Source organism: Colias philodice, chromosome 17 (genome assembly GCF_061535455.1).
Source record: "Colias philodice isolate Cphi_HAF_F1 chromosome 17, ilColPhil1 Martin Lab GWU primary, whole genome shotgun sequence".
Classification (NCBI taxonomy): domain Eukaryota; kingdom Metazoa; phylum Arthropoda; class Insecta; order Lepidoptera; family Pieridae; genus Colias; species Colias philodice.
In genome coordinates this window covers 6384803-6412704 of record NC_143102.1, presented here as the reverse complement: position 1 = coordinate 6412704, position 27902 = coordinate 6384803, and the positions used below count along the sequence as shown (strand labels likewise).

The following is a 27902-nucleotide window of genomic DNA, read 5'->3' as shown; positions in this document are numbered from 1 at the left end:
ATGAATTTCAAAGCTAGAGCCTTTATCTTAAATGGGATTACAGAAAGTCTAAAAAAGAGGGCGATAAACGTTATATTTTATTTACTAGCGACCCGCCCCGGCTTCGCACGGGTGCAATGCTGATACTAAATACACTACAGAAAAACTGTAAACGTTGTATATAAAAACATAGCGACCCGCTCCGGCTTCGCACGGGTATAAAATAGATAGCCGGGCGGCCGGCCGGTACCGCCGCAAACGCTACGTCCCGCAATTTTTAAATCTGTAATATCTTCGAAAATATTCACTTAAATCATAAGGTGTAAAGGGCCATATAGATCTATATTAAATGAACAATGTATTCAAGGTATTGAATTTGTTAAGGATTAATGCTGTATTGGTTAAAATTGCATCGAAAATTTGCCATTATTTGTCGTAAAAAGTAAATGACAAAAAAAGTTATTGTGGGTTATCCATAAGAGATAGACATATACCATCGCGGACTTTTCTGTAGATCTTTTCAATGTGTATAATACTTAGTACATTATTTTGATAAAACTCGTAGGGTTTAGCCTGCGTTTGCAATGTAAGCGGAGAAAATGTAATTTTTTACCACATCACATTAGAAATCTCAAAAATAACAATACTTCTCCACTATTTAATGGATGTTATTATACATATAAACCTTCCTCTTGAATCACTCTATCTATTAAAAAAAACCGCATCAAAATCCGTTGCGTAGTTTCAAAGATTTAAGCGTACAAAGGGACATAGGGACATAGGGACAGGGAAAGCGACTTTGTTTTATACTATGTAGTGAAGCGTTGTCGTCAATGTGGTTTTTGTTGGCAGACGTTTTCATCTCTTTGAATTCTTAGCGGCATGTAAATGAGTCGGCGTAATATGTTAATTCACGAGTTCACGGTCGAATTTTGTTAAGATATTTTACGTTCTGGGTTATAATGAATTGACAGTTTTAAAGAAATTTTCTTTTTATTTTCTTTATGAAAATACTAGCAAAATTAAAATTACGATCTCCTGAATATTGTAGGGGTCATTTTACGGTATTCGAAATTATAATAATTATTGTGGTACCTCCACCATTTAATTGAACGTACTAATTTCAAATAATACCAGGATTATTATTATAACGGTAGATACCTATTTTTACCAATAGCATATCGAAACTTTCTCACAAACAAATACATAATATTTATTTTACTTCTTCCAGCTAATAAACAAATTCGACGACCTACTATTTACCAAGAACGATGAGAACTTCGTGGAAGCGTTTGCGATATTCTGCGGCATGGGGATACACAACACGCACATGTATGAAAAGGCGATCACCGCGATGGCGAAACAGAGTGTCACTTTGGATGTGAGTACTTTTAACCGTTTACCGATTTGACGACGCGGTTGGCGCAGTGGTAAAGTAACTGCCTACTGAGCCGACGGTCCCGGGTTCGATCCCCGGTCAGGGCAAATATTTGTGTGATGAACTCAATTATTTGTTCTTGGGTCTGGGTGTTATTATCTATATATGTATTTATTAAATATTATATTTATCGTCGCCTAGTACCCACAACACAAGCCTTAATTGAGCTTACTGTGGGACTAGGTCGATTTGTGTAATAATGTACTATAATATTTTTTTATTTATTTATTTATTTATACTTAGTATTTGTGTCAAACGCCATGTAGTTAGGAATTTTAATTGGAAATTATGGTAGGAGATAGAGTTTGTGCAGTGTAGGGTGCACTCAATATATTGTCATTGTTTGGACATACTTTTAAATACTTGGCAACTTAAACCAGGTTCACGGTTTCCGTGTGTGGTACATAGCACGTTTTTTTATTTAATATAGATAATATTAAGATTGATGTCATTTAACAACAGCTCATTGTTTCGCATTAATATTTCAGGTTTTAAGTTACCACGCATCGGCATCATTAGATGACGCGCAAAGGTTACGGGTAAGTTAACCTATTTTATGAAATAAAGAGCCTAGTTTAAATAGTCTAGTCAATATTAATGGTGTTTCTAATTATACGCTCTCAATTAAACAGCTAAATTATACTACACTAGCTGTGCTCTGCGGTTTTACCCACAGTGCTCCGCTCCTGTTGGTCTTAGTGAGATAATATAGCTTATAGCCTTCCTCGATGAATGGGCTATCTAACACCGAAAGAATTTTCCAAATTGGACCAGTAGTTCCTGAGATTAGCGCGTTCAAACAAACAAATTCTTCATCTTTATAATCTACTAGCTTTCCGCCCGCGGCTTCGCCCGCATTTTCAAAGATAAACCCGCATAGTTCCCGTTCCCTTGGGATTTCCGGGATAAAACCTATCCTATGTGTTAATCCAAGTTACCCTCTATATGTGTGCTAAAATTCATTGTAATCGGTTCAGTAGTTTTTGCGTGAAAGAGTAACAAACATCCATACAAACTTTCACATTTATCATATTAATAGGATACTAATACTGGTATTATAAAGCTGAAGAGTTTGTTTGTTGGTTTGAACGCGCTAATCTCATCATATTATACATAATCACCCTAAGACCAACGGAGCAATGCTGGTGAAACCGCGGGGCACAGCTTGTATTAAGTACAGATATGTCGTAAAAAAGGAACAATATTTCTCTTTCTTCTTACAAATCAGTCTAATAAACAATAACACAATATTTCTCCTTTTTCTTACAAATTCATCTAATAACTAAACCCAACATTCCAGAGCCTGCGGATCCCGTCGTCCGCGCACTTCAGCCTGCACGAGCTCGCGTTCGACGACATCGCGATGTCTGACGAGGAGACGCTGGGCGCGTGCCTGCGCATGTTCCTCGACCTGGACTTCGTGGAGCGCTTCCACATCGACTACGCGGTGCTGTGCCGCTGGCTGCTCAGCGTCAAGAAGAACTACCGCAACGTCACCTACCACAACTGGCGGCACGCCTTCAACGTGGCGCAGATGATGTTCGCGATACTGACGGTTTGTATGATGTAAAAACTCAAGTATAAATTCGAAATGTGCAGTAAAATTTACATTCTAAACTGTGCCAAGTCTGTAAGGTGTAAGGATCAACTTCATAGGATGCGTTAGGATCATTCGTTTTTATTACAAAAAAAAATGTACTTTGTCAACAGTAAGATTTCAACAAAAAACATTATAATATGCATTAAATAAATAGAAGTCAATATTGTATCGTAAATAAATTTGCCTGGTATATTTTTGAAGTAGCATCATGTCGCAACTGCAAATCAAATTGAAATCATTTTTGCGATACAAATCTATAGAGATTAAGACTAGGTACTTTTTTATACTATTCGTATCAAAAACCATAAACTAGTTTGATATCAAACTTCCATGATAGAAATGCAACTTAATTTCAGGAAACTCAGTGGTGGAAGATATTCGGCGAACTGGAGTGCTTGGCGCTGATCATTGGCTGCCTCTGTCACGATCTCGACCACCGGGGGACGAATAACTCCTTCCAAATTAAGTTAGTTTTATTCAAAATATATAATTTTAGAATTTTTTGAGGCTCTGTTCGCGTATCGATTAAATAAAATCCACAGATAAATAACTCATGTACTGTATGAATAAATTGTACATATTATAATATTAATTATACAATTTCATGCAAATTTTATAATCTGGCAATCTGTGTGTTTACTTATCTACAATGATAAAAATATGTTAATTACTTCATGATGTTTGTTACCCCCTCCTCCACTTCTTGTTCAAACTTTCTTCTATGCACATGCGCATTCTTAATTGGTTGTCATAACACACATATAATCGTTTTACTGATTCCATAATAGTTAAAAACAATAAAATCTTTCTACAATGTTTTCTCATGCAATTCTTTAAATTTCCAGAGCATCATCCCCGCTCGCACAACTATACTCCACGTCGACAATGGAGCACCACCACTTCGACCAATGTCTCATGATTCTCAACTCGCCCGGTAACCAGATACTCGCCAATTTGTCGTCTGAAGACTATGAGAAAGTGGTCAAAGTGCTGGAGGACGCTATACTGTCTACGGACTTGGCTGTGTATTTTAGGTGAGATTTTATAGTAGTTATGGGGAGCATTATTTTCTTGTCAAATACCTAATAAATGTGAATGGTTCCATTTAATTTTTATCGTTGAATCATTGAAATTATACTTGCTTATAAATAGGCTTTATTCAAACAGTTATATTTTTACTAAACTAATGATTTCAATTAACCATGATGTGCACACAAAGATGTAACACATGCACATAAAGATGGCTCTAAGAGGCAATTTGCTATCGTTGCGCGCTAATATAATGTTATAATTTTATTAGAAAAGTTTGTTAAATATCCAATAGACTAAAAAAATGCAGCTGTGCCCTGTGTATTAGCGCGCTGAGTCTTTCCCATTGCGAATTTTTTTTTAAAGATAAAGACAGTGATTTATTTTTTTTATGTAAGGTGTAATTTATATCTACTTACACATCTTATAACAATATAATCATTATCACTTACAGCAAACGCAAAGGCTTCATAGAGCTAGTGAGTAAAGACAGAACGGTGACGCCCATGTGGGGGGAATGTGAAGAGCGACGCGGGTTACTGCGAGCCATGTTAATGACGGCTTGTGACTTGGCGGCCATTACCAAGCCCTGGCCCGTGGAACGACGGGTCGCAGCACTAGTGGCGGGCGAGTTCTTCAGACAAGGCGATTTGGAGAGGCAGAACCTGAATTTGACCCCTATTGTAAGTGTAGTAGAGACTGTTTTGGTTTAAGTAGAAATGGTCAAGCCTTGGAACGTGGATCGACGGGTGGCAGCACTAGTGGCGGGTGAGTTCTTCAGACAGGGCGATTTGGAGAGACAGAACCTGAATTTGACCCCTATTGTAAGTGTATTACAGACTATTTTCTCTTGAGTAGTAATGGCCAAGCCCTGGCCCGTGGAACGACGGGTGGCAGCACTAGTGGCGGGCGAGTTCTTCTTCTTCAGACAGGGCGATTTGAAGAGACAGAACCTGAATTTGACCCCTATTGTAAGTGTAGTAGAGACTGTTTTGGTTTAAGTAGTAATGGTCAAGCCGTGGTCCGTTGAACTACGGGTGGTGGATAGATGTCTAGATGGATGATGATAGTTGTGAAGCTTTTCGCCATTATAAACAGTCTAGTTTAATAAATATTTTTTTATTTATGTATACCTGATTGATCAACTCCCCTGTCTTGGGGACTGTACATCGTTCTTACCTTATAGAAGTTTTACAGCAGGCTTTAAAAGCATTCGTTTGTTGAACAGTTTTAATTTGTAATATTATAGTAGAGCCATTTTAATAGGCAACATTTGACAGTTCAACAAAATTCAACAACGTAACCTAGTAACGACGGCATAGAATAACATGATATTTCGTTTTGTTAGAACTGCACATTTGCTTAACTTTTTTGAATTACGATTACATATTTATAATAATAATGACCAATACAAGTAATTTTAAGATTTCATTTTATTGATAAACCATACTAAACATAATAAACAATTTCTGAACTGAAGAACTGACGTTGCTACAATTTTGTGTCAATAAACCTTTTTTCTTTTTAAATACCAGAGACGTTACTCTAAAAATCGAAATCTGACATCTAGAATAGAATTCATTGATTACTTGTGAATAAAAATCACCATAAATTAATAAATTCGATTGACAAATGTTTCAAATCCGTATCGATTAATTCACTATAATCAATGTTTTTAAGCAGGTTACCTCTCTTCGAAGATAAAATTGATAGACGTCAAATGTTGCCTATTAAATTGGCTTGACTATAGTGGTGCTAAACTGTCAGAAACATTTTTCGAAGTAATATAATGTGTTTGGTACATATTTATAAAATATTTTTTATTTATTTACAGGACATAATGAACAGAGATAAAGAAGATCAACTGCCCGCTATGCAAGTCAAATTCATCGATACCATTTGTCTTCCGATATACGAGGTAAGAATTTTTTTCAGCATAAAATCTATAAATTTATACTACATTATGAATTTATGATAAATCAGCAAAATTGATTGGCTTCCGACAACTCTTCCGACAACTCCCGGAGTGTAACCCGTCTTTTTTTTTAATGGCGTGATAATATTATATATTTATTTATATATATATTATTATCCTTTTCCAGGCATTTGCTGTACTATCATCCTCTCTACAACCAATGTTGGATCGAGTGAAAAGCAATCGAGCGCATTGGATCGAGTTGGCGAATAGCGACAAGCCAAACGGAGAGAAATTCGACTACGGCCTCGATAAGGATAACGAGAAGAACGACAAATCGAGTGCAAGCTCACACGTCGATGATACAGAAAATACTTATGAAGGCGATAGTAGTGGAGCAGTTAGTCTCTCATCCGAAACTAACTCGAAGTACGATAATCTAGAGAATCCAGTGGTAGGGCTCGTATGTAACAACGCTCTCACTATGCCAAGGGATCCCACTAAGTTCTCGCATTTGAACGAAATGAACTAAATCCACGTCCAAAACCTTTACTACCAATGTAGACGGAGTTTCGTTTCCGTCTCGCTCTTTGTTATAGCATTTTTGAGGTGTGCGAGTGGGATGGCGATATGTTTAGGGATAATACGACTAAATTGTGTAGTATGCGACTTCGAATATATTTTTAGTATAAACTCATTGGTCAGTCGAAGGTTTTAGTTTAGTGTGAAGTCGAATTCGCGTGATATATGTAGGTAGATGATAGTTATAGTCGAATTTGAAATTCATACGCAAGGCGTGTTTCATTACCATCACCTTTTGTACTACATTGTGTAGCTTTATTGTATGAGATCATTAGCGGTTATATGTCGCTGTAACATCAAAAGCTAAATAACAAAAACCATAGTACTTTTTATTTTATGGCAGTACTTCAGACTCCAAACTTCATATATTTTTTGTGTTGCTATATATTTATAAAGATCACATAAATATATCTGAAGATTGTGATGTTAATTTTGGAAAGATCTAAAAGGATTTGGAAAGTTTCTCAAATGTCATCTATAAAGAATACTATGGTTTTAGTCGTACACTATAGCTCAAAGGGACATATAAATTGAATCACTTACCTCATTCATTCTATTCCTACTACGTGTATAATAACATGAATTATGTTCGTGTGTGTCGCTAGTTTTTGGTATCATTTAAGATACTGTTATTTACTTTTAGAATTAGTTTTATGTTTCAACATGTTTGGCAAATCACATATTGAAATCACCAGGGCCTAACTGTCGTGACTTAGCAAATATATGACCAAGATACCAAAAATTGTATAGTTAGGTATTTCAAAGTATTCATAACATTTTATATTTTTGTGATTATTAACGCCTTTTGATAAATACGACTTTATCACGATAGTTACGTATTTACATTATCATATCATATTTTGAGTGGGAGCAATATGATTTACAAAAAAAATATACCGGCCAAATTGAGAACGTCCTCCTTTTTTTGAAGTCGGTTAAAAATGGGAATTTCTTACTAACTATCGTGGTAGTCGATTTATCAATTTTTATTCACTTCCGAAAAATACAATGCTTCCGTAACTCCACGCCATATCTGTTTGCGGACGATCTGAAATTTATGCGTGTAATAACTCACGACGAAGACACTTTTCTCCTTCAACAGGACTTGAATGGCCTTGTATTTTGGTGTGAATCAAATGGCATGAAATTGAATATTGAAAAATGCTGTTATATAACTTTTTCACGAAAACATGTTGGCATTAACTCAAAGTATTACGCCAACAATCAAGAATTAGTCAGAGTTGAAAGTATCAAAGATTTGGGCGTTACTTTTGATCAAAAATTTACTTTCTTAGCCCACATTGAAAATGTTGTAAAAAAGGCCAACCAAATGCTTGGGTTCGTAATCAGAAACGCAAGATTATTCAAATGTCCTAAGACTAAAATTATTCTTTATAATACCTTTGTACGTAATGTCTTAGAATACTGCTCAGTAGTGTGGCGCCCTCACTTTGCTACACATTCACTTAGATTAGAACGGGTTCAAAAAAGGTTTATATGGCACCTTGCCTATAGTCAAAATTTAAGTAAAAGTCTAATTTCGTACTCGAAGCGTCTGGAATATTTTAATTTGGTATCTTTAGAGAGAAGGCGCGATAATTTTGATATTTTATTTTTATACAAATTACTTAGAAATAATATTGACTGCCCTCAACTGCTTTCCTTGATTGGCTTCCGAACGCCTAGTAAATTCCCACGGAAACCAATCCCTCTGTTATCGGTGCCCGTCATGAGGACCAAGTTGGGTTCCTTCTCTCCCTTACCGCGGATATGTAGAAATTACAATCGAATAATAATAAATCACACACTAGATATACATTTTGACAAATTTGGGAAATTTAAAAAAACCTTACATACGATCAACCATGTCAGTGTTTAATTAATACTACCGCATAATTTTAATATTATGATATTGTATTTTATCTAAGTTTAAAAAAATAATTTAATTCTGTGTTTTAAATGAATTTACTTGACTGTTTTAGGATGTATTTTAAAGTAACGTTTCGCTTTTTACTTATTTTAAATTATAATTATTATGTAGTTGATTATTATTTTTTACGAATTAAGATTGTGGATAATTTGAATTGAATTAATTTTTAAGTATGTACTTGTTTATAATTTATTAACTGATAATTTTGAAATGTATTGAATGTGTTGTAACGTATTTTTTTATAGTGCATGCAGTGCTCATTTTTTATTGGTTGTCCATCATGTTCTATGTTTTTTGTGTATTTTTTATGTAATTTCATCGATGTACAGCTGCTAATGAGCCTTAATAAATAAATAAATAAATAAAACAATGTTGAGTATTGTGATGATAGTTTCGTTTTAAATAGTCTAGTTTTAGATAAGTTTGACTGTAAATGTCCATGGCAAGAGCGAATGTTTTCGTGTCGTTTGTATTATTGCGTGTGGACAATAAAATAATGATTTTAGCACATCATTTTGTAAATACCGATATTTAAGCGATTTATAATTAACGTATTGAGTACTTACTTGTGAAATTTCGTTTCCTACGTGTCGCGTTTCTGCTTTTATATAATGCCTCGCTTTTTATTCGTACAAGACAGTTATGGTACCCGTATATCCATTCCAATATATTTTCATGCCAAATTATATATTTTGTGTCGTCTCCTAAACAAAAAGTCAATTATGTATAAAACTGACGATGATTTTTCTTTGACTACGTACAATTCGCTTGTGTGTAAACGATAATATTATAGATTTAGTGAAGGAGTAACATTCTTATATTATTAAGGGAATAACCTCAAATCAATTAAAATACCACCGTTTTTGTCTTACAATATGGATAAATGAACATATTTCATAAATCATTTTTGTAATCTCGCTCGATAAAATAGTTTGACAATAATTTGGGTGCCTCATTTTTAATGTTTTTTTTTTTTAGTTTAATTTGAACATAATTTAAAATGATATGAATTAATTGTTTTGCGATCATAAGTTTAGTAATTTTTTAATTATTCTCAACATATTTTACATTCAGTAGAACTGAAGTAATGAACTATAAGTATAAAATTTGTAATTATCGTTACAACATTGATAGTGAGGCTCCTAAACTTTTGTATTTTGAATACGACCAAAAGAAAATTATTCTAGTACTTATAAATTATATCGATACTCGCAAAACATATAGATTTTTAGTGCTTAAAATTTCAACTAATACAATTTGACCTTTCGACATAGTCCGTCGTTAAATATTATGACCAATTTTCATTGTTTCAAAGCAAATATATATAAAACATATTTTCTAATTGGATTAACTCTCTCTATAATCGTTAGATATTTACATTTTAAAAAATCTCAAATTATTGTGGTAATAAAATATGTACAACGTTAATATTAAGATTGCTGTAAGTATTATTAGCAAGTAATTAGAGAAATAATAATTGTAATTCATATGACGAGTTGTATGGCGTGTGATTAATTATGGAGGTTGTTTTGTTCCAAACAAAATGTTATTTATTTATGAATAAACAAATTTTGAAATAATCATATTATTGTATTTTCCTTTTTACCCCTTACTATCCTTTAATATCACAAGTTCTTTAATGTTATTGTAGAAAAGGGTATGTAATTATGTATACCTATAACATATTGAGAATAGAAAAGAAATACAATCATACACAAGGACTTGGCCCTCATCCCTTTTTCAGAACCGAAATAAAATAAAACACGAAAAATGTGCGTTGAAATTTCATCTAAATAGAGAATTGTGTTATGAATATTTTTACAGAAATCTGTACAACCTTATAATATTAAAGGAATATAACAGTATCGGTCAGTCCTCTAAATTAATTAAAGCTTACTTAGGAGCCTGTGGAATAATAAGGACCTAAGATAATAACCTACATAGATTAGTTCCACACAAGGTTCCACAGCTTAGTTACAGTGGATAATACACTCTACATAGAGTAAGCCTTTGCGAAAAATAGGGCTAGAAACTTTTTTGCTTTTTAGTTAATTTAGGAAATCATTAGTTTTTGACATGATTAATATAATATATAAATTGTGTAGAATATATATATCAAAATATCCGCTTCGATCAAGCGAGATTATTCAAATTTACAATTATAGTTTAATCTTCAATCCAAATAGAACAGAATTATTTATTCCGTGTTTATTCCAGACGAACAGATATTATGTAATTTTTGTTAATAACCAGTATCAATATTTTACGTCAATATAAATTAGTGTCACTCAAGATTACAATCAGTTTTTGTGACTTTTTGAGTCCTATATTTTTATTTGTTGATTTAAAATATAATCAAAGATGCCATTAATCGATATAACAAACCCGGCAATAATAATATTCCTCATAGAAAACTATGAAAAAGAGAACCGTCTTCGCTTGAATTGGATTCACAAGCATCGTGAGCAGATCCAACAAGCCGCTACTCTTACTAGAGAACCAACTAATTACTTCGAAACTGATGTCATTGCCCACAACATGATTGGAGGTATGGACACAATAACTAGAGACCACGTTGTAGCGGGCTACAATAGAAGGAAAGTACCCATCCGCGATGGAACGTTCATACCGGGTGTTAAAAACCTACGTCATGGACATTCGGTCGTAGATGTTGGACTTGGAAACGCAAAAGACGACCCGCGTCTAGCGAGGCCCGATTCTGACCTATCCAGCGACCCCATCATGCGTCCAGTTGATCCTGAAATGAAAGAGATTTTATATAAATCCAAGCCCGACTTTGGTAAGAAACAGTATCTCGAAAAGAGATCTAAAATATGGCCTGAGAAGCGGTACTATTTCGCGGAAACTAGTGGCTTTGTGTACGGCTGGCGCATGAAGGATAGTGAATTGCACCAAAAACCTCAATTTGGGAGGTGCTGGCATTTGACGAGAGCTTTACGAAGCCGCGTTGGGCCGCAGCCAGACCCGTCACATTACAAGTCATCCGATGAGCCAGGTCGAAGCAGTTGCGCAGGCATATAAAACCAACAGGCAACAGCATAAAACTGTGTAGATTGATTTCATTTTTCATACAAATAATTTAATGTTTTAATAAATAAACGTATATTTACTACAACTCTACATCGTTGCCCGCACTGTTTTATTATTTATATCACAATTTATAAAATACGCGTTGTTTTATCAATAACAGTGCGCATGTTACTATCTTACGTCCCTATTCATTTAGTCGCAAGATACAAAAGGGGACGGAAAATACCTACGTTACGCATGCGCAAATTGTATATGGACAGGGGATTTCTACCCCATAGCAAGGTCTTTACAGTAGTTGAATTCGTCAAAACGGGTGCCTATATTAGGCATTTCCCGAAATAATATTATTATGCTGTGATGTAGGAAATAATAGGTTAATTTACTTTACACTTAGCTCTCAATTATTATACTAAGCTTCGAGCCGTACTTTTTGAATCACAGCTTTAATATTAAATAGTGAACGTGTATATAAAAACTGTTGGAGGTTTAAAAAACCAAAATAATTTTAGTGAGTGTATGATATTATGTCATAAATACTATTAGCGCAGGTTAGCGCTAAGAAATTGCTTGGTGAGTACTCTAAACTACTTTAAATCAAAGCATGTTGTAATTAAGTTATATCTAATAAACGTCGCAAAACGTTATACAATACTAATACTATTACCAATATTTTACTCTACTCTAATTAAATATTGGTAAACTTAATGTTTACAAGAGATATTTTCATAATAACTATAAAAGAAACATGATTCGACCGAGTTCCCATCATGTCGGTCAAGTACAAATGGGCTAGTCTATTTTTGGCGCAGTAAAGCCTATATTATGACACGGGGGAGTCGAAACGTCGCAACTCCCAAGCCTTATGAGGGTTAAAGGGATATGTTCCTATTAAAACTTGTAAGGAGTGACAGATATTTTATATGTTAGTGGACCAAGGGCGGGTTGCTTTGAAGGATAAGAGGTACTGTAACATTAATTAGAACCCCAATTGCGCTACATTTTTAAAAGCTTTGGAAGCTTGTGTCGCTAGTTGCGACTGTAAGCCAACGTGTTAGTACAACGTGAGGTTTGGTAAAGGGGAAGTTTATTTATGTTTATTATAATAATATGTCTATTGTAGAGTTATAAGTGTTTATGAAATACTTAAATTGTACTTTGTTTTAATTTTCGGGATAAATTGTAGAGAGAAATTGTTGCTCTAATAGCTTCTATCTATTCTTCAGCTAACAATGTTAATTACATATTTCAAGCATATTTCATTTCAATAATACATTTCACATTTATGGTATAATAACAAGTTCCTTATTGGAGGAATGTAAAATAAAATTTTATGATGTCACGACATTCTTAATGTAAATATTAAATAACAAAAATACCACAAATACCTATAATAGCCTAATAGCAATATTATATTTCGCTGTGCCATTGCCGATTCCTTGCATGTACACGCTGGCGTGCTAGAAGTTTAAAAAAATAAATCTGTCAGTCAAAATGCAGCGTGGCTTGTGACAAAAATTGTATAATTTCAAAAATAAATATCGCCAATCGCGATGATTCCCCGTAGAGCTGCGAGAAAATAAATATAAATAGAAAGTACGATTTTATTCCATCGTTGAGTGCCATACCTAAAATACACACAGCAAGATTTCGCAGCAAATGTGAGTTTTATACGTAATTTGTAAATTAAATTAAATAAACAATTAGCTTGGTATATTGTTTATGAATTCTTAAACATCTCTTACTCGAGTATTGTTCCCATTTCTTATCACTGAAGACTGAGTAAAAACAACAAGTTTGACATAAACTCTGTGATCAAAGTACAAACTAAAATATTAACTTGTAAATTTCCTTTTACTTCAAACCAAACCATCAGAACGAGTGGTATTGTAAGTTGCTATTTATTTGGAAAAATAGAAATTATACTCCCATGAAAACAATATTTTATTGCATAATACAAAAAATATTGCTCATCTATTAAATATTAGCTATATAACAAAAATATTTTATTTGTAGCAAATTGCAATTGTGCAAAGTATTAATAAATTTATTTTGTTTTAGGTTTGCAGCTGGGCAGATTGAATTACGATGTCCAAATGTAAGTCTATATATAATTATTTCGTTATCAGCACATTTTCATATTATTGGTAAATTTCCATTAATAATATCATTCGGAAGATTAAATATTGAATCAACTAGAGTCTGCAAAACTCTCTAGTAATGGCGACTTACCCAAACCATCGCTTGCCACGACTAAACATTCATACCCTAGAAAACCATAAACCGGTTGGATAGTGTTAATACGTTCTATCGAATCTTGTAAAACCACCTTCTTTATCACTTGCTGTTCACCCCGGCTCTGCCCGGGAAACTTTAAGAAATCTTATTCTATTCCAAACGGAGACAAATCTAACAAACCCAAACTCACTGAAATGTGTTCAGCCGTTCTTGAGTTATGAGTGGTGTACTTAGTACTAACTCTATTTTCAACTACTTGTGTAAATAATTATTAATTATAAATAAATAATAATAAGTAAAGCATCTTTTCCATACAAAATAACAGTAAATATACACTGTTTATTAAATTTAAAACGAGAAGAAAGAAGGAATATTACTATAAGGATACCTTTTTTAAGTAATGGAGTAGCGATAAAAAATCAGAACTGTAATTTATAATTATAATAATCATTGTATAATTTATTCAGCTAAAATAATTTAGATTACGGTTGTAATAATTATCAATACGACTAATTAATTATAATTAAGTACTACAAGTATTTGAGCACCTTCAACCTGTATGTATATTATGTATTATAATATACATATATGTTTATACCGACATGGTTATATAATACAAGCTTGCGACTTCGGTCGCATAATACCAACCGCTTCAACGGTTTAGACCTAACGTGATGTTCACAGACAATAAAAAGGGAAAAATCTTTAAATACCTCCATTATGCGTTCCCTATATAAGGATAAGCTAGAAGTACAAGATTAAGAAAGCTTACATTTAAATAAGAAGGCGAGGCTTGATGGAATATTTCAATTTGTAACTACAAATTACAATTCAGAAGCAGAAAAATGGCAGTATTGACTCTTGGTGCACCCTCGTCTCCTGAAAACCATAGAAAACAATTGGCCTGCGTCTGATGGTTGTTTTATATCTTTCACGTCATTGAGCTACGAAAGTTTGAATATGGAGTGCGTGACCCTATATAATATATTCACGGGTTTAATATGAGTGGGTGTCAAAGTTATCGATATGATACAAATATTGTCCACTATAAAGTCACACGTACCGCGAGCTGAACACCGAGCCTTACCCACCGAGACTTTATACATTGGTTTTTACTGTAGAGTTTTTACTGTACTAATAATTATACTTATTTATTTTATTCAATTCTCACAACATTAAAAAAATCGCGATACCCAGACCACAAAATGTGACGTGGATACTTTAGCTGCAAAAAACCGTAGAAGCTAAATCATAGTTCTTCACTGAAGATAAAATTGTGAAGCCTATTTAACTAGATTACCTACCTATAATATAATTTTATGTATCTAGAATCAGAATTTTGTACTCAGATTATGCAAAATGCAAATATAAACATAATTTTCAAAATAATACAAAAATTTTCTGTTTACCTACATTTTTTTGTTAACATACGTATTTACATATAATATAAAAATACTAATATTTCAATATATTCAGTTATTACCAAAAGCAACAATAAAGTTAGGTTTTATTTTTTCGCACATTCTTGTATTTCATGCCATATCATTATACTAATGTATAGCTTATTACATTTACAATAATATTTGTCTATATGTTAATATGGAAAAGAAGCTAGGAAAGCTATTTGCATGATAAGAGCTCATTTTGTTATTCCCAAAATATGACCTTGCCCGGCCATCCCTTTTGTTTCAAGGCCAAGGCGTATATCCGCAATACAGTAGAAAATATTATGCATAGAACTATCATAATAGGATATCCATTTCCTATTATATATTTATAAGCATTAGATTTGTTTATATTATTATAAAGCTATACTTATAGTACCGTTTTAAATAAATAAAATTGAGTACCTATTGGATTTATTTTATGCGATTGACTACGAAAAGTTTGAATAAATTTATATGACGTGTTTCATAAATTTCACAAAGATATGATTAGTGGCAGTGTTTTAGATGAAATACATCTGTAGTTAAAATTTTTGAAGTGAAAACTTCTTTAGCGGCGTTGAGCACTTTTTCTGTAATGGGTATAAAATCTTAAACTCGCGTCAGGAGTGACCTGATCGAAAAAGCGTAAGACGGATACCATTCCAAAATATCAAACATGCTCAACGTTAATAATAATCAAGTTTTCACTTCTGCCGGCACTCCCGGAGTGCAACCCGTCTTTTTTTTAAATCGGGAGTTAGGTTTAAATAGCTCTACCGTAAGTTATAGAGTCGGTTAAAATATATTTAAATTCATTATATCTCCTATCTATCTATATTTAAAGGTGTCCATAGAGACATGAATTTGAAGGGACGGATATTTTCCAATTGCAATTAATAATAATGAATGCCATAATTATGTAACTTCAGTCTAAAAATCCGCAAAATAAAGTTAAACATAAAGCTAAAAAAGTTGCTCTAGAAACTAAAGCTTCCATTTTATTTCAAAATATTACATATAAATAGGGTCGATTTCTAGCAATATAATGTGATTGGGGTTTTCTACTCTATCACAATATATGAGTACCGACCTTCGTTGAAAGAATTTGCAGTATTCGCGTTGCCAAAGTCGCCAATATGTATTGATTTTAACCGGAGCCCTCGAAACTTTGTTGGCCTTTGACAATCATTTGATTTGTTCTTCTTCTAATTCGTACTTTGGTATTGTAACTATTAATTCTTTGGTCTATTACAAAGTTTCGATAAGGATTTTCCTAGTATTTGCGATTAATTTCGATTATATGAGATAGACAAAACTTTTGTAATTGTAGTAGGAAGGCAATATAAAACTCTAAAGTCTAAACTCTAAACTATAATGAAATAACTCTATTTTTATGATTATTGATATTATATTCATAAAGTATAATACATACTAGTAGATACCGTACTAAGTTTAATGGGTTTTAACAATTAATACGAATGACCTCGACTTTATGAAGCTTTGGTTGTAAATGTCATGTCTTGATGGATTTCTGTACTATAAAATTCTGTTGTCTTCGTTTTGTATTAGCTAACTAATATAGAGTAAATTGAACGTACAATTATTAAAGACAATACAATTAGTAATTAACAACAAGGGCCTTATAAATTACCCTTCATTTATTAGGTACTTATTTATAAATGTTTCGCTCAGTTAATGTGTTTATATTATTTTCTTACAAATTATTTACAAGTTATTGATAGTGTCGACTATACTATATAGATATTTATTGTTATTATTGAGATTCTATTTTAATTTACCTGTTATTCCACAATAACTACAAGTACCTACATTTGACAAGATTTATGCATCAGAGCAAAAATTCGTCTAACTAAGAAACACCTTCAATTAGCGCGAGAAAATATTCCGTAGAACAAAACATTTTCTAAACTTCAATCCCGTGGATTAGTCGTGATAAATTCGCATTCAAACTAATAATACCGTTGCGTGTATAATCGGAGTAGATGTAGGTATATATTAACTCACGATTCACATTTCACGCATTCCGTTAAACAATGCTAAAGCTCCACTGTATTGTCATTACGCACCGAGAAAGAGCCCGAGCAAATAATCGTGCCTAGCTAAATGTCATCGATTATTAATAAAAGGTACCTGAAATAATTACGGGTGACTAAATGCCACGGCAGTATATGGAACGGTCTTAATAACACTGTTTGTATATCTGCGATAAATCCGTGGAACATTTTAATGAATAATTTATTGTACGTTTAAGATATAACGTATATAGCATCGAGTAATTAAAAGGCTGGTAAACATTTAAAGCACCTAAATTAATTGAATAGCCAGCATTCGTAGTATTTAATAAATCTCTTTAGTCTTTAGAGAAGATACCGATTTCAAGAGTTTATATAGTTTTTAATTGGCCCCATTTGTAAGCGGTAATTGCTATCCCTATACAGAGGATCGTTGAAATCATTTCATTAATCAATCTCATGAAACTCATTATTCATTTAAATTAATCAAAGGATTTTTACAACTTATAGCGACGCAGTATTATAATGTGACATAATGAATAACTGACTAACACGTTTTGTTAATTAAAATCGTTATTGCTCATATACATGATACCCAGTAAACAATAAAAATATCGAAATTGATTAATTAAATAATTAACGATCTTAATTATTCCCGTATAAAACGAGAGCGGTATTACAATAACGGTCGTTGACTGCAATTAAGCCGATTTAAATCAACACTTAAATGCTACGTTTTATAGTCTGCATCATAAAAGGCTCTACAAGGAAATGACAGTTGCGATCGTCTCGAAAGATTGGTGGTCAATGCACCCGGTGCAATTACATCGGACATAGTGGGTCATCGAGCGTGCACCGGGTTTGTGGGTCACTCCGACCGGATTCGTAACAACCGCGCTCACACCTACGTCGCTCTGCGGAATTAGAACCACTGGAAGAGGTGTCATTGTCAAGAGCAAGAGGTCGATGACGTCGCGTCACAATGTAGGGAACGAAAATAGCCTACAATTGAATCTATACGACAAGAGAGAATCCACGGATTGTCGCTTGCTGTAAATATAGATGTTCGCGTAATTGAAGATCAAATATAAAGCTAAAACAATGTTTATGTGAAAGGCTGAACAGTAAAAATAAGTGTTTAAATGCACGCAATAATAAGTGTACTTATGCATTAAGTAATAAGTTCTTATTTGCATAAATAATTGTCATATTTTGATTCTTTAATAAAGTATTGATGATTATTGTTTTCAAATTCGTTTCGGTTAATTGTAAAACAAGATTATAAACAATTACAATATCCGTAGTAAAACTAAGTTTCTCTCACATTTTCATTCCGATCTACTTGGTAATGAATGACTGTCATCGAGTAGGTAACTCATATCTTAAATTGAAGAGCATCAAGTAGGTATTCTTTATGCCGTTGTATTCATTGATAAAGTTCAACGACCGTCAAATTTTGCTACGTAGGCAATTTAATCTTGGTTGAACAGCCTAAAAAGTTGCGAACTTCTAGAAACTAGTTTTACTTGTTTATAGGATACATACGTAACAAAAGCAAGATAAAGCCTATTCTCATATCTTAGAAGAGACGAGGTGTCTAGTTTATGCCATTTCAAGAATTTTTAAATCCACGCCAAAATACGAGAGCTTGAGTACGTCGACCCCAAGTTTCTGCGTTAGAAATATGATTGGATAGATAACTGTACAGATATTTTTTATCATCTCCAAATTGAGTTCATACGTTTGATTAGCTTTCAATCTGTTCTCTCGCAAATAAAATATATTTGGATGATGAAATTCGTTGTGTTGTTGACAGGAAAATTAATGTCCCATAATTTAGAAATAAATTAGCGCCGCGTAATTTAGCATTGTCCATAATACGGCGTATCGAGAGTTTTGTAGGTGGTTCGATACAAAGCGTTGTCGTAGCGTCGTATTATACGAATCTACCATCAGCCAACGGTGTTGGGAACGGTACATTTTTTATCAACTACTCAAATTAGCGTCAGCTTTTTAATCATCTTGAGTGCATAATCTTTGTTTATTTTAGTAACGAGCGACGAAAATTCTTTCTGTTTTCAAAACATGAGCGCCTTACGAATGTATTTGCATTGTGTTTAGAACGAAACACGCGTAGTGGTCAGTGTTTTTTGTTCAATTATCGATTATGTAGGTTAAAGCATCACATAACTGCTCATGACACAACTTGAAGCGTGTTCGATACGTTCAGCGCAGTCTCTCGAGTGGTTTATCAAAGATCATTAAACATTTTTGACTAGGCGTTACATACAGTTATAAATTGTAACAGGAGGCTATTGAAACTGACATTAATATTATAAATTGCGAACTTAGTTATTTCATGATGATCACAAATATTTATAGCCTTGTGACTAGCTTTTATACTTGTTCAGCTGTACGATTCGATGCGTGGGGAAATACATTCTCGAATAAGAACAACGTCATGCGAATGGAAAATACAATATACAGAAACCCCTGTAAGTTTCCTCTCAAATATAGGGATAGCTAGAGCAAATAAAAAATAATTGGCATTATTAATCTCTCTGTATTCCATATTACCACTTCTCAGAACACAACCGTCATGATAAAAGTGCCATTACCTTTTGCCAAAGTTGATACATGACATCTTCTAGTTTTATGGATTTCAGCCTTGCACCTGAAACTTACAGATGGATAAAAAATTCAATCCTTAATTCGCGCCGAATAATAAGAATATTTACGAGTGTTTATTGCGTATTTGCTGAACAAACACCTAATAATATCTACATAACATCGTGTTATTATGATATGGACTATAATAATTTCCGTAGGAGGAGTGTTTGTATATTTTCATATTATATAGAGACAAATAATAGTGTTCTCTAAAGACCGAAGTAAAGTTAATGAGCTACACAATTTCTAATCTAACTACCATATTATGTGTTTGTTAATTAACATTGTACACTTCCTGAGATATTCTAGCAATTATCTGTATAATAGAATATATTTTATTCCAGGATAATATCTGACTAGAAGAAGTTTTGTTCTCGACTAAAAAACGATTGTTATAGAACCATATTACGTTGTATGGTAATTATTTAAGTAACTACAAGTACCGTGTCTGCCGGTTACTCTTTGGCGCAGTAGATACGCTCAACTACATCTGTTGCAGTGCCGTTAGTCGACACACTAACCGCGAAGGCAGATTAATACGACCAGACTGAACAAAGGGCGGAATGGCCTTATATAATTTGTGTAATAAATGCCTATGGTACTTTTTATACGGGCGTAATGGTTATTTAATAAATACACGTCTGGATACATCATCTTTGCAGTAATGCATTATGTGTAATGCTTGGTCGTGGTGTGCAGTTTTATGAGCTTCAAGTAACAAGTTTTAATTTCTGTAGAGTATTTGATATTTCATTGTGTATATCTGTTTGAAAAAAGATTTATCTGCCGCCTCATGATCGAGTTTGTTTCTATTACTTAAAAAATATATATTTATAAAACATTTGAATGCCGTAAAACCAAAATATCACATTCAATATTGATCTGATTAAATAATTAAGTTAATTTATTTAAGTTTGTCTGATTTTAAAAGATTATGTATAAAAATAGTATCAAGAATAGAATACACATAAAAACAAGGATAAATTACACACACGACAATATAGAGAAACGTTAAGTGATTGGAAGCGATTCAAGCGGAAATTTAATTTGCGACTAACAATATAGAGTCTCTACATTCATCAACGTATCGAGATTTGATGTGAATATACGACTATAATTTCAATAACTCGTATAGACATTCAGAAGTGGGCCAGATTCGCCTTACTCCATTCGCTCGACAAAGCTTTAAGCTCTCGACCGGTTAGGTCGTTGACCCAACAACCTACTGGTTCCTTACTCACATTTTGCTATTATGTTGAAATAATTAATTTCATCTATAAATCGTATATTATCTTCCATCGGATTGCTGTCGCTAACGTTGCATAAATCTGTTTTATGTTCGCCACGGAATGAGATAAAATTCGACTATTATGCTGTCATTGTGTCGTTGAGGTGGATAAAATATTTGGCATTGGTCGGCCATAGAATGCTATTGTCTTAGAATTCAAACAGAACTTTTGGTCTCTTTTCAATTCTAACGTTTGCTTAAGTGCCTTGCACATTGTATGCTTGCGTGGATTTATTTATATTTAACCGTTTTTTTGGTTAAAATACGTTTTTTCCTTAATAGCAATGCTACTTACGGGATATCATCATTTACTTACGATAAACTTGTTTATTCAATGTAGAACGTTCATATTAACAATATGGTGATAATAAGTATTTAGCTATGTTTGAGATCGTAAAGTCCACACCCGTAGTAAACACAACATATAAATTTCAGCTTTGCATGATTATTAAGATCAAAGCGAGCTCCAAGAACATGTGACTAGTAAACAAAAACGTATTAAATAGACACATTGAATAAAACCAGTGTCGCATGTCGTTTGCAACAAGCTCGAATTAAAATACCATTGCCTGATATACATGTCGCCGGCTTGTAATTAGAGTCAGGACGTAATTGGAATACAGTGGGCTTCTGTGGCGGCTCTAATTCTCTTAACGGACAACAAGATTAAAATAAGAATAGTTTATTGTCTATCTTCGATGCAACTTGGCCTTTTCAAACATGTGAATACGAACAAAAGTTACATTACGAGGGTAGTAGGATAAATGCGTTGCAATGTGCCTGCTAGCTGCTACTAATCTCATTTAAAAGCGCAATACGAAATAGCATAGGCTAACGCTTTTGCATTCGTATGAACCGCAGTGGCAAGTTCAAGGCTGGTCGACTCCGCTTCCCATGCTGCATGTGCATGCGTATTAATTCAACTCACAAACGCTTACCATTGTCTATCATTCGAGTGGGTTCATTGACCTCATAAAGGATTAATGACGCCATTGTGAGGAGTTATACGGTCTATATCTTATTCCTTTTTGCAACCTGCGGGCGCTCGGCACAATGGTTAGAAGCCCCCGATTCCGAGAACGAGGAATGTGACAGTTTTTCGTGTCTTTCGCATTTTTAACTGGCTGAATATTTGGGAGTCGCAGACGCTGTTATCGGAAGAAGCCTTAGACTTTATATCTTGCAAAATTAATGATTTCCCATTGCATAGTTAAGGGCCTTGTTATTTTTCGTGCACAGTCGGCGATATCACGAATGATGATCTCAGGCACAACATTGAATGCTACGTATATCGATGAATGTTTATGTGTTTATTTATATTGCTATATCAGTTATGATAAGAATGTGATTAGTTAGTGACAGCGATTAGTGCATGTGACACGAATGTAACTGCGTCATCGGTAGGTACTTCTGATCGGCAGCACAGTCAGACAACAGCTCCCACGCTTTGCTTTATATGTACAATGTAATTGTTCACCCGACTAAAAATACATTAAAACGGTTGCGAGGGTAATTCCAGATGATGACAGAAAATATAACTTTGCTACATTACAAATAGAATCAATTCTTTATTTTGATCCTTCTTGAAAATTTTAGGTATTTATAAACATCTAGCTTTGTTCGTTTATTTAAAGGCGCTGCAGTAACAAACACACGATTATAGTATATTAGTATTCCGTCCATAATCTGCATGTGACACTGAATTTTATCTCAATAAAGTTTATGTCCCATTAACGTTCATACAAATCGAAAGTGAAACGTGTTTCTTGTCACTAACCGGGTTATCCTGTCCACTATAATGGGGCAGAATATAAAACAAAAGACAAGACTGCCTGTTTATGGGTGCGTTTATCCACGTAATAGCCCGGCGTTGCGCCAAGCGAAGCTAATTTGCATACCGCATTTGCAGAATGTTTGTCTCGGCCACTAACAGACGATTCCGCGCGGCGAACGATGCTTCTCTATTTTAGTCAACGAGTCAACTGGCTCAGTGCCTTTACAACCTAATAGCAATATATTATTTCGTCGCTGGCGAATCGCAATTACTTTACTTTGAGATTTCGTAACTCGAATGCAATAGGCTGGCTGCACACTCGGACTTTTTGTGAAGCGACCGTATATAATGTTTGTGTTGTTATTGCTAAGAACCTTTAAGGTGCTCTACATAAAGAACACGATTTTAAGACAATATTGTAAGATTCACTGTGTAAACGTTTTTCATGATATTTTTTTCTACGTAAATATTTTTTATACGTACCTACTTGTGCTCGTACATGATACTGATTTCTATGGAAAAGAAGATTTCTTTTCAAACGTTCTAAGAATGCACTTAACAAGAATTGAATAATAGTTTCCAGGTATACAGGGTGTCCCACTATTGGTATACTAAGCGCGAAGGAACTTGTAGTTTTGCATACACTGATCACGCAAAAAATACTTTAAAAAAAAATAACGTCCAAAATTTTTTGCTAAATTTTTCCTGAAAATCCATGTTTTCTTCTCTAGCTTCGCGCAGCCGGCATATACCGCTTCTCTAATATGAGCATTTTATCTATGAAAACATAATCTTAAACGATAGCTCACGTGCTGGTGGCAAAGTTGGGCGGCTCGCTTGTTATGGGTGTACACATAGAGTTTTAAGAATTCGTCTATTTGAAAAAAAAATGCGTCTGGAATTTTTTAATTATTTTTTACGTACTCAGCGTATGCAAAACTATAACCTCCTTTGAGCTTAGTATACCAACAGTGGGACACCCTGTATATCAAGATCGCGATTCACGAATAAACAATAGCCGTATGTATAATGTACTGCTTATAATATGAAAAGGTGTAGATATATTTCGTCTGATAGGCAATAATGTAAATGCATTATAGGAATAATTAATTATGATGATTTTTAGTTCAATCTAATTAATTGCGAAAATTGCGATTCAATATTACCTATAGTACTACTAACATTATAACATTGAATGTTCCTACCTGAAATACCTGTGTTCACAGATAATTATCTAGTAATAGATACTGTGAATATTAAGCGATTTTACTAATTGAATTTAATCGAGTACTTAATGTAAGAAGAAATTTTATGATGCATCGTCATTGGAGCGATCACGTTTCGTATATTATTACGACAATGTAATTTGTTGCTACGGTCATGTACCTCAATGGCGTACCGCGTAGGTACCTTTCCATATACGTTCCAAATATTTCATCGTATTTTGCAAATATTATAATAATACGTCGAGTTGGATTATTTAATAAACGGTATTATTTCTTTGTAAACAATGTAGCTTTATACCTTTATTATGCCTGATTGAGGAAAATGGGCTAAAGTCGTTTGGGGTTATCGTTAAAAAATTATCCAGAAATTTATGGGCGTTGGTTTACGGTTGTATGATTTCACAAGTATGTATTAACTGCCATCTTTAAGTCTTATAAGACTCTCTATAGAGCCCGCTCTATAGAGCAGTAGTATAAATATACCAATTTGATGAATGACGTTGACTCCAAACTCTCGATGAGACAATATTTGGATATAACATAAAGCGCCAGATTCCCTCATTTCCCAACGGCATATGACAACTTCATTCTGTAATGCAACATAGCAATGCAGTGTGTACTGCAATTTGCAAGTTTGGCGATGCCAATTTATATGTTTAGTTCGTCGCCCTTGTAAATATTATTTGTTTTGCTGCTCTGCCACGCATAATGCATGTGATAATATTTGAACACAATTTCGTAATATTAGCTTACGTCGCACTTTAGGGAAACTATGTCGAGTACACAAAACATAGGTGTGTGAAATTTGATTATTGTTTACACGCAAAAGGTATCCAATGTTATTTGTTTCCTTTTCAAATAACCAGTGGTACGTTTAATATATTTATTCAGACGATAAAATATTCCAAGTGCCTATTTGAACGCGGAAAATGCGGGCGACCGAGTAGAAAGTAGACATTGATATTGAAAAACGAGATAATAGTGTTCGGTTAAGCGGTAAACAGTAAAACAAAACATAACTCTGTAGATTTACAATTAAACTTTGAGTCGTGGTCGCCTCGAGCTACAATCGTTTTAAACAGAGAAAACAATTTAGAATGCAATAAAGGCTGGCTTGTATTTACGGAATAAAAGGCGTCCATGTTGAATTGAATTGTTGTAATTTACTCATTGTGCACTTTACAGTTGAATGATATCAATTTGTGTCTCAGTCATTATCTGCCTTTTGTTGGTTTTTGCGATTCGATATTTTGCATTTAATCCAAATAGGTGGTGCTGAAAATTCAATTCTTATCCCTTATGTTATGCAATTGAAACTTTTTCAGTCACATGCTTAACATACTATTACTAATGCATTTCTGTATATCTATCGCCTAATGCCAGTAATATGTACATCAAAATAATAACATCAAACAAATTCAACGAATTCAAAATTTAGGAAACGATCAAAATTATTAAAAATAGTGTCAGTATGACTCTACAAGGTTTAAACATCAGGAAAGACACACAGTCCGGGCGATTTCCTGAAGCTGCCTTCCCACAATAATGCTACAAGTGATCCATGTCAACACAAAAGAGAGAGGTGGCTAGGCAACCGGGGGAGGCAGCGTCGGGCCATCATGATGGAGTCGCATTGTCGCATCGGACGGCCGCCGCATCGGCCGCGCGCATGACAGCGTACGCGCATCGGACGTAACGTGCACGACACGACGTAACGTGACGATAAGTGATCCCCAGTACTGAGTGTAGGTAACGCACGCCGATGGAATGTCGTAACGATATCGCGTTGTTTTGTTGTTGTATAAACGCAATGTGCGCATGCGTCGATTTGTGTGTTTTGAGAATTTTGAATTTTTGTAAATTTTACATGATTTTTCGTTTGCTGAAAAGGGTTTTGAGTCTTGGATGAATCGTGAATAGCGCTTCGTAGATTATGAGGTCGTAATCAGGTTATTTTTTTAATATTGCAAACAATGCCAGGTGGGTCATTGAACTCTAAAAATGTAGTATTTGATTGAAAATATATAGTATACCTACCTACTCCCTCTGCTTTTCTATTTAAATTTAAATCCGGTCTATTTTAAAGAAGATTTACAAATATTTTTAATTTTAATTAACTATGCTAAAGTGAACGATCGGATCAAATAAAATATATCATTAATTAGTCACTCCGTTTAAATTATTAATATTTCAACAAATTAACGACATTTTTATCAACATCTAATATATTACTTCCAATACAACATTTAATAATACCCTAATTTATTTAGGTATTGATGATACTTTATACCAATAAATACAAGCAGTAGGTTTGTTCCACTTTGCACAATAGACTCATTGTTCCTTTACAACGAAAGCTCTATTTCAATCGTTAAAGTTAAACCTGAGACCCTTGACCGGTAAATAGAACATGATTATTTATTGTTTAATATTTAACTAAATTTATATTTTATGGTTTAGAAATGGGTTATATTCAAAACCTTTTTTTTCCATCATAAATTGAAAACAAAGAATTTTTTTTGTATAAACAAATTAAATGTGGATGAGAAGAGACATATTCTTAGCAAAACATTATTTTTTATACAAGAATTAAAGTTTTTAAGGAAACTATAATTAACTGACCAGTATATGTTATAAGAAAAGGATACAAATAGGAAAACTAGGTACATAAAATAGAGCAAAGCAAAACATTGGCACAGAAAAAATAATTTTGACACAGAAAATATATGTAAGTACTAATAATCTTAATATATATAAATCTCGTGTCACAATGTTTGTCCTCAATGGACTCCTAAACCACTTAACCGATTATAATAAAATTCGCACACCATGTGCAGTTCGATCCAACTTGAGAGATAGGATAGTTTAAACATGTAGGTACCACGGGCCAAGCCGGGGCGGACCACTAGTACTTTATAATTACTACTTACCTATTTTATTCGCTGAAAGTATTCATGATTATATTTCAAAATTCCGAAATAATTTATGATTCTTATGTACCCAAAACCAATTTAAGTGACCTACGTAAAAGTATAAAATACGTTTTTTGTCCTTTATTTTAAATTAAAAAGAATATAAATAAAATAAAGAATGCATACATATCTGAGATATTTGTAAATTGTCGTATACTTGGGTAAAATAAAATATAAAAATCCACTTCTGGTCACAATATTTCCTGTACACAAAAAAATTAAAATATATTCACTGATTCAGTTTTTATTATTTTGCACTTGATCTTTTATGTTGCTACTCAAGAATAAAACGGATTTATATTTTACTTGCAATTTTAATGTTTCTTTGTTTATTACATACAAGCAAGTAATTGTATATCACACGTCAATCTTAAGGGCCATATTGTTGATATTTACATACAAATAGACTCAGTTTTATTAAACTAGTTACTATTAAAGACTTGATTTTATATATCAATTTAAAAACTTGCTTTTATGTGATTGTTATCCAAGCTTGTAATATGCCAACATTCAAAACTCTCTCGAATTGTTCCTGTAAATACATGGCCAAATCTTTAGTAAATAGTTTTAAATATTACGAAAATAATTTAGAGAGTCACATACTACCTTTATGAAATACAGGATGAATTCGGCATTAAAAGTTGACATATTATTTAGACGCATAAAAATCGTAAGACAGGAAAATACTCTTTTGTACAAGATGTTTTGAACGAATTAACATTCGTTATTGTGAAACAATATTAATATTTGTCC

General features: G+C 33.5%; 4 protein-coding genes across 13 annotated transcripts in view; 3 read left to right on the top strand and 1 right to left on the bottom strand.

Annotated features, from left to right (window-relative positions):
- Positions 1-10058, top strand: part of Pde11 (Phosphodiesterase 11) — a 194359-nt gene extending 184301 nt beyond the window's left edge. For all 7 annotated transcript variants that reach the window (XM_089705544.1, XM_089705542.1, XM_089705543.1 and 4 more), the window contains 9 exons: positions 1211-1360; positions 1906-1956; positions 2718-2972; positions 3374-3483; positions 3863-4051; positions 4501-4729; positions 5881-5964; positions 6149-7559; positions 8851-10058. In XM_089705544.1, coding sequence (XP_089561670.1) covers positions 1211-1360; positions 1906-1956; positions 2718-2972; positions 3374-3483; positions 3863-4051; positions 4501-4729; positions 5881-5964; positions 6149-6493 — 1413 coding nt within the window. In that variant the 3' untranslated portion in view covers positions 6494-7559; positions 8851-10058. The remainder of the gene's footprint in view (positions 1-1210; positions 1361-1905; positions 1957-2717; positions 2973-3373; positions 3484-3862; positions 4052-4500; positions 4730-5880; positions 5965-6148; positions 7560-8850) is intronic.
- The window catches only part of LOC149481131 (glutathione S-transferase 2-like), a 280674-nt gene extending 253262 nt beyond the window's left edge, over positions 1-27412 (bottom strand). The window contains exon 1 of the mRNA XM_089705658.1: positions 27276-27412. The gene's annotated coding sequence lies outside the window, so the exon portion shown is untranslated. The remainder of the gene's footprint in view (positions 1-27275) is intronic.
- LOC149481132 (uncharacterized) lies at positions 10835-11518 on the top strand. Its single transcript, XM_089705652.1, has one exon. The coding sequence runs from the start codon at positions 10835-10837 to the stop codon at positions 11513-11515; it is 681 nt and encodes a 226-aa protein (XP_089561778.1). The 3' UTR covers positions 11516-11518.
- Positions 13066-27902, top strand: part of LOC149481130 (long-chain-fatty-acid--CoA ligase 5) — a 41468-nt gene continuing 26631 nt past the window's right edge. Inside the window, exons 1-2 of one of the 4 annotated variants that reach the window (XM_089705552.1) lie at positions 13066-13182; positions 13583-13619. In XM_089705552.1, coding sequence (XP_089561678.1) covers positions 13610-13619 — 10 coding nt within the window. In that variant the 5' untranslated portion in view covers positions 13066-13182; positions 13583-13609. Of the gene's footprint in view, positions 13183-13352; positions 13411-13582; positions 13620-25765; positions 25927-27902 lie in introns of those variants that run through there. The other 3 variants (XM_089705553.1, XM_089705550.1, XM_089705551.1) reach the window with 3 other exon arrangements.

Excerpts from the sequence above, each read along its gene's own strand:
- LOC149481132 (XM_089705652.1), top strand. The coding sequence starts at position 10,835 with ATGCCATTAATCGATATAACAAACCCGGCAATAATAATATTCCTCATA.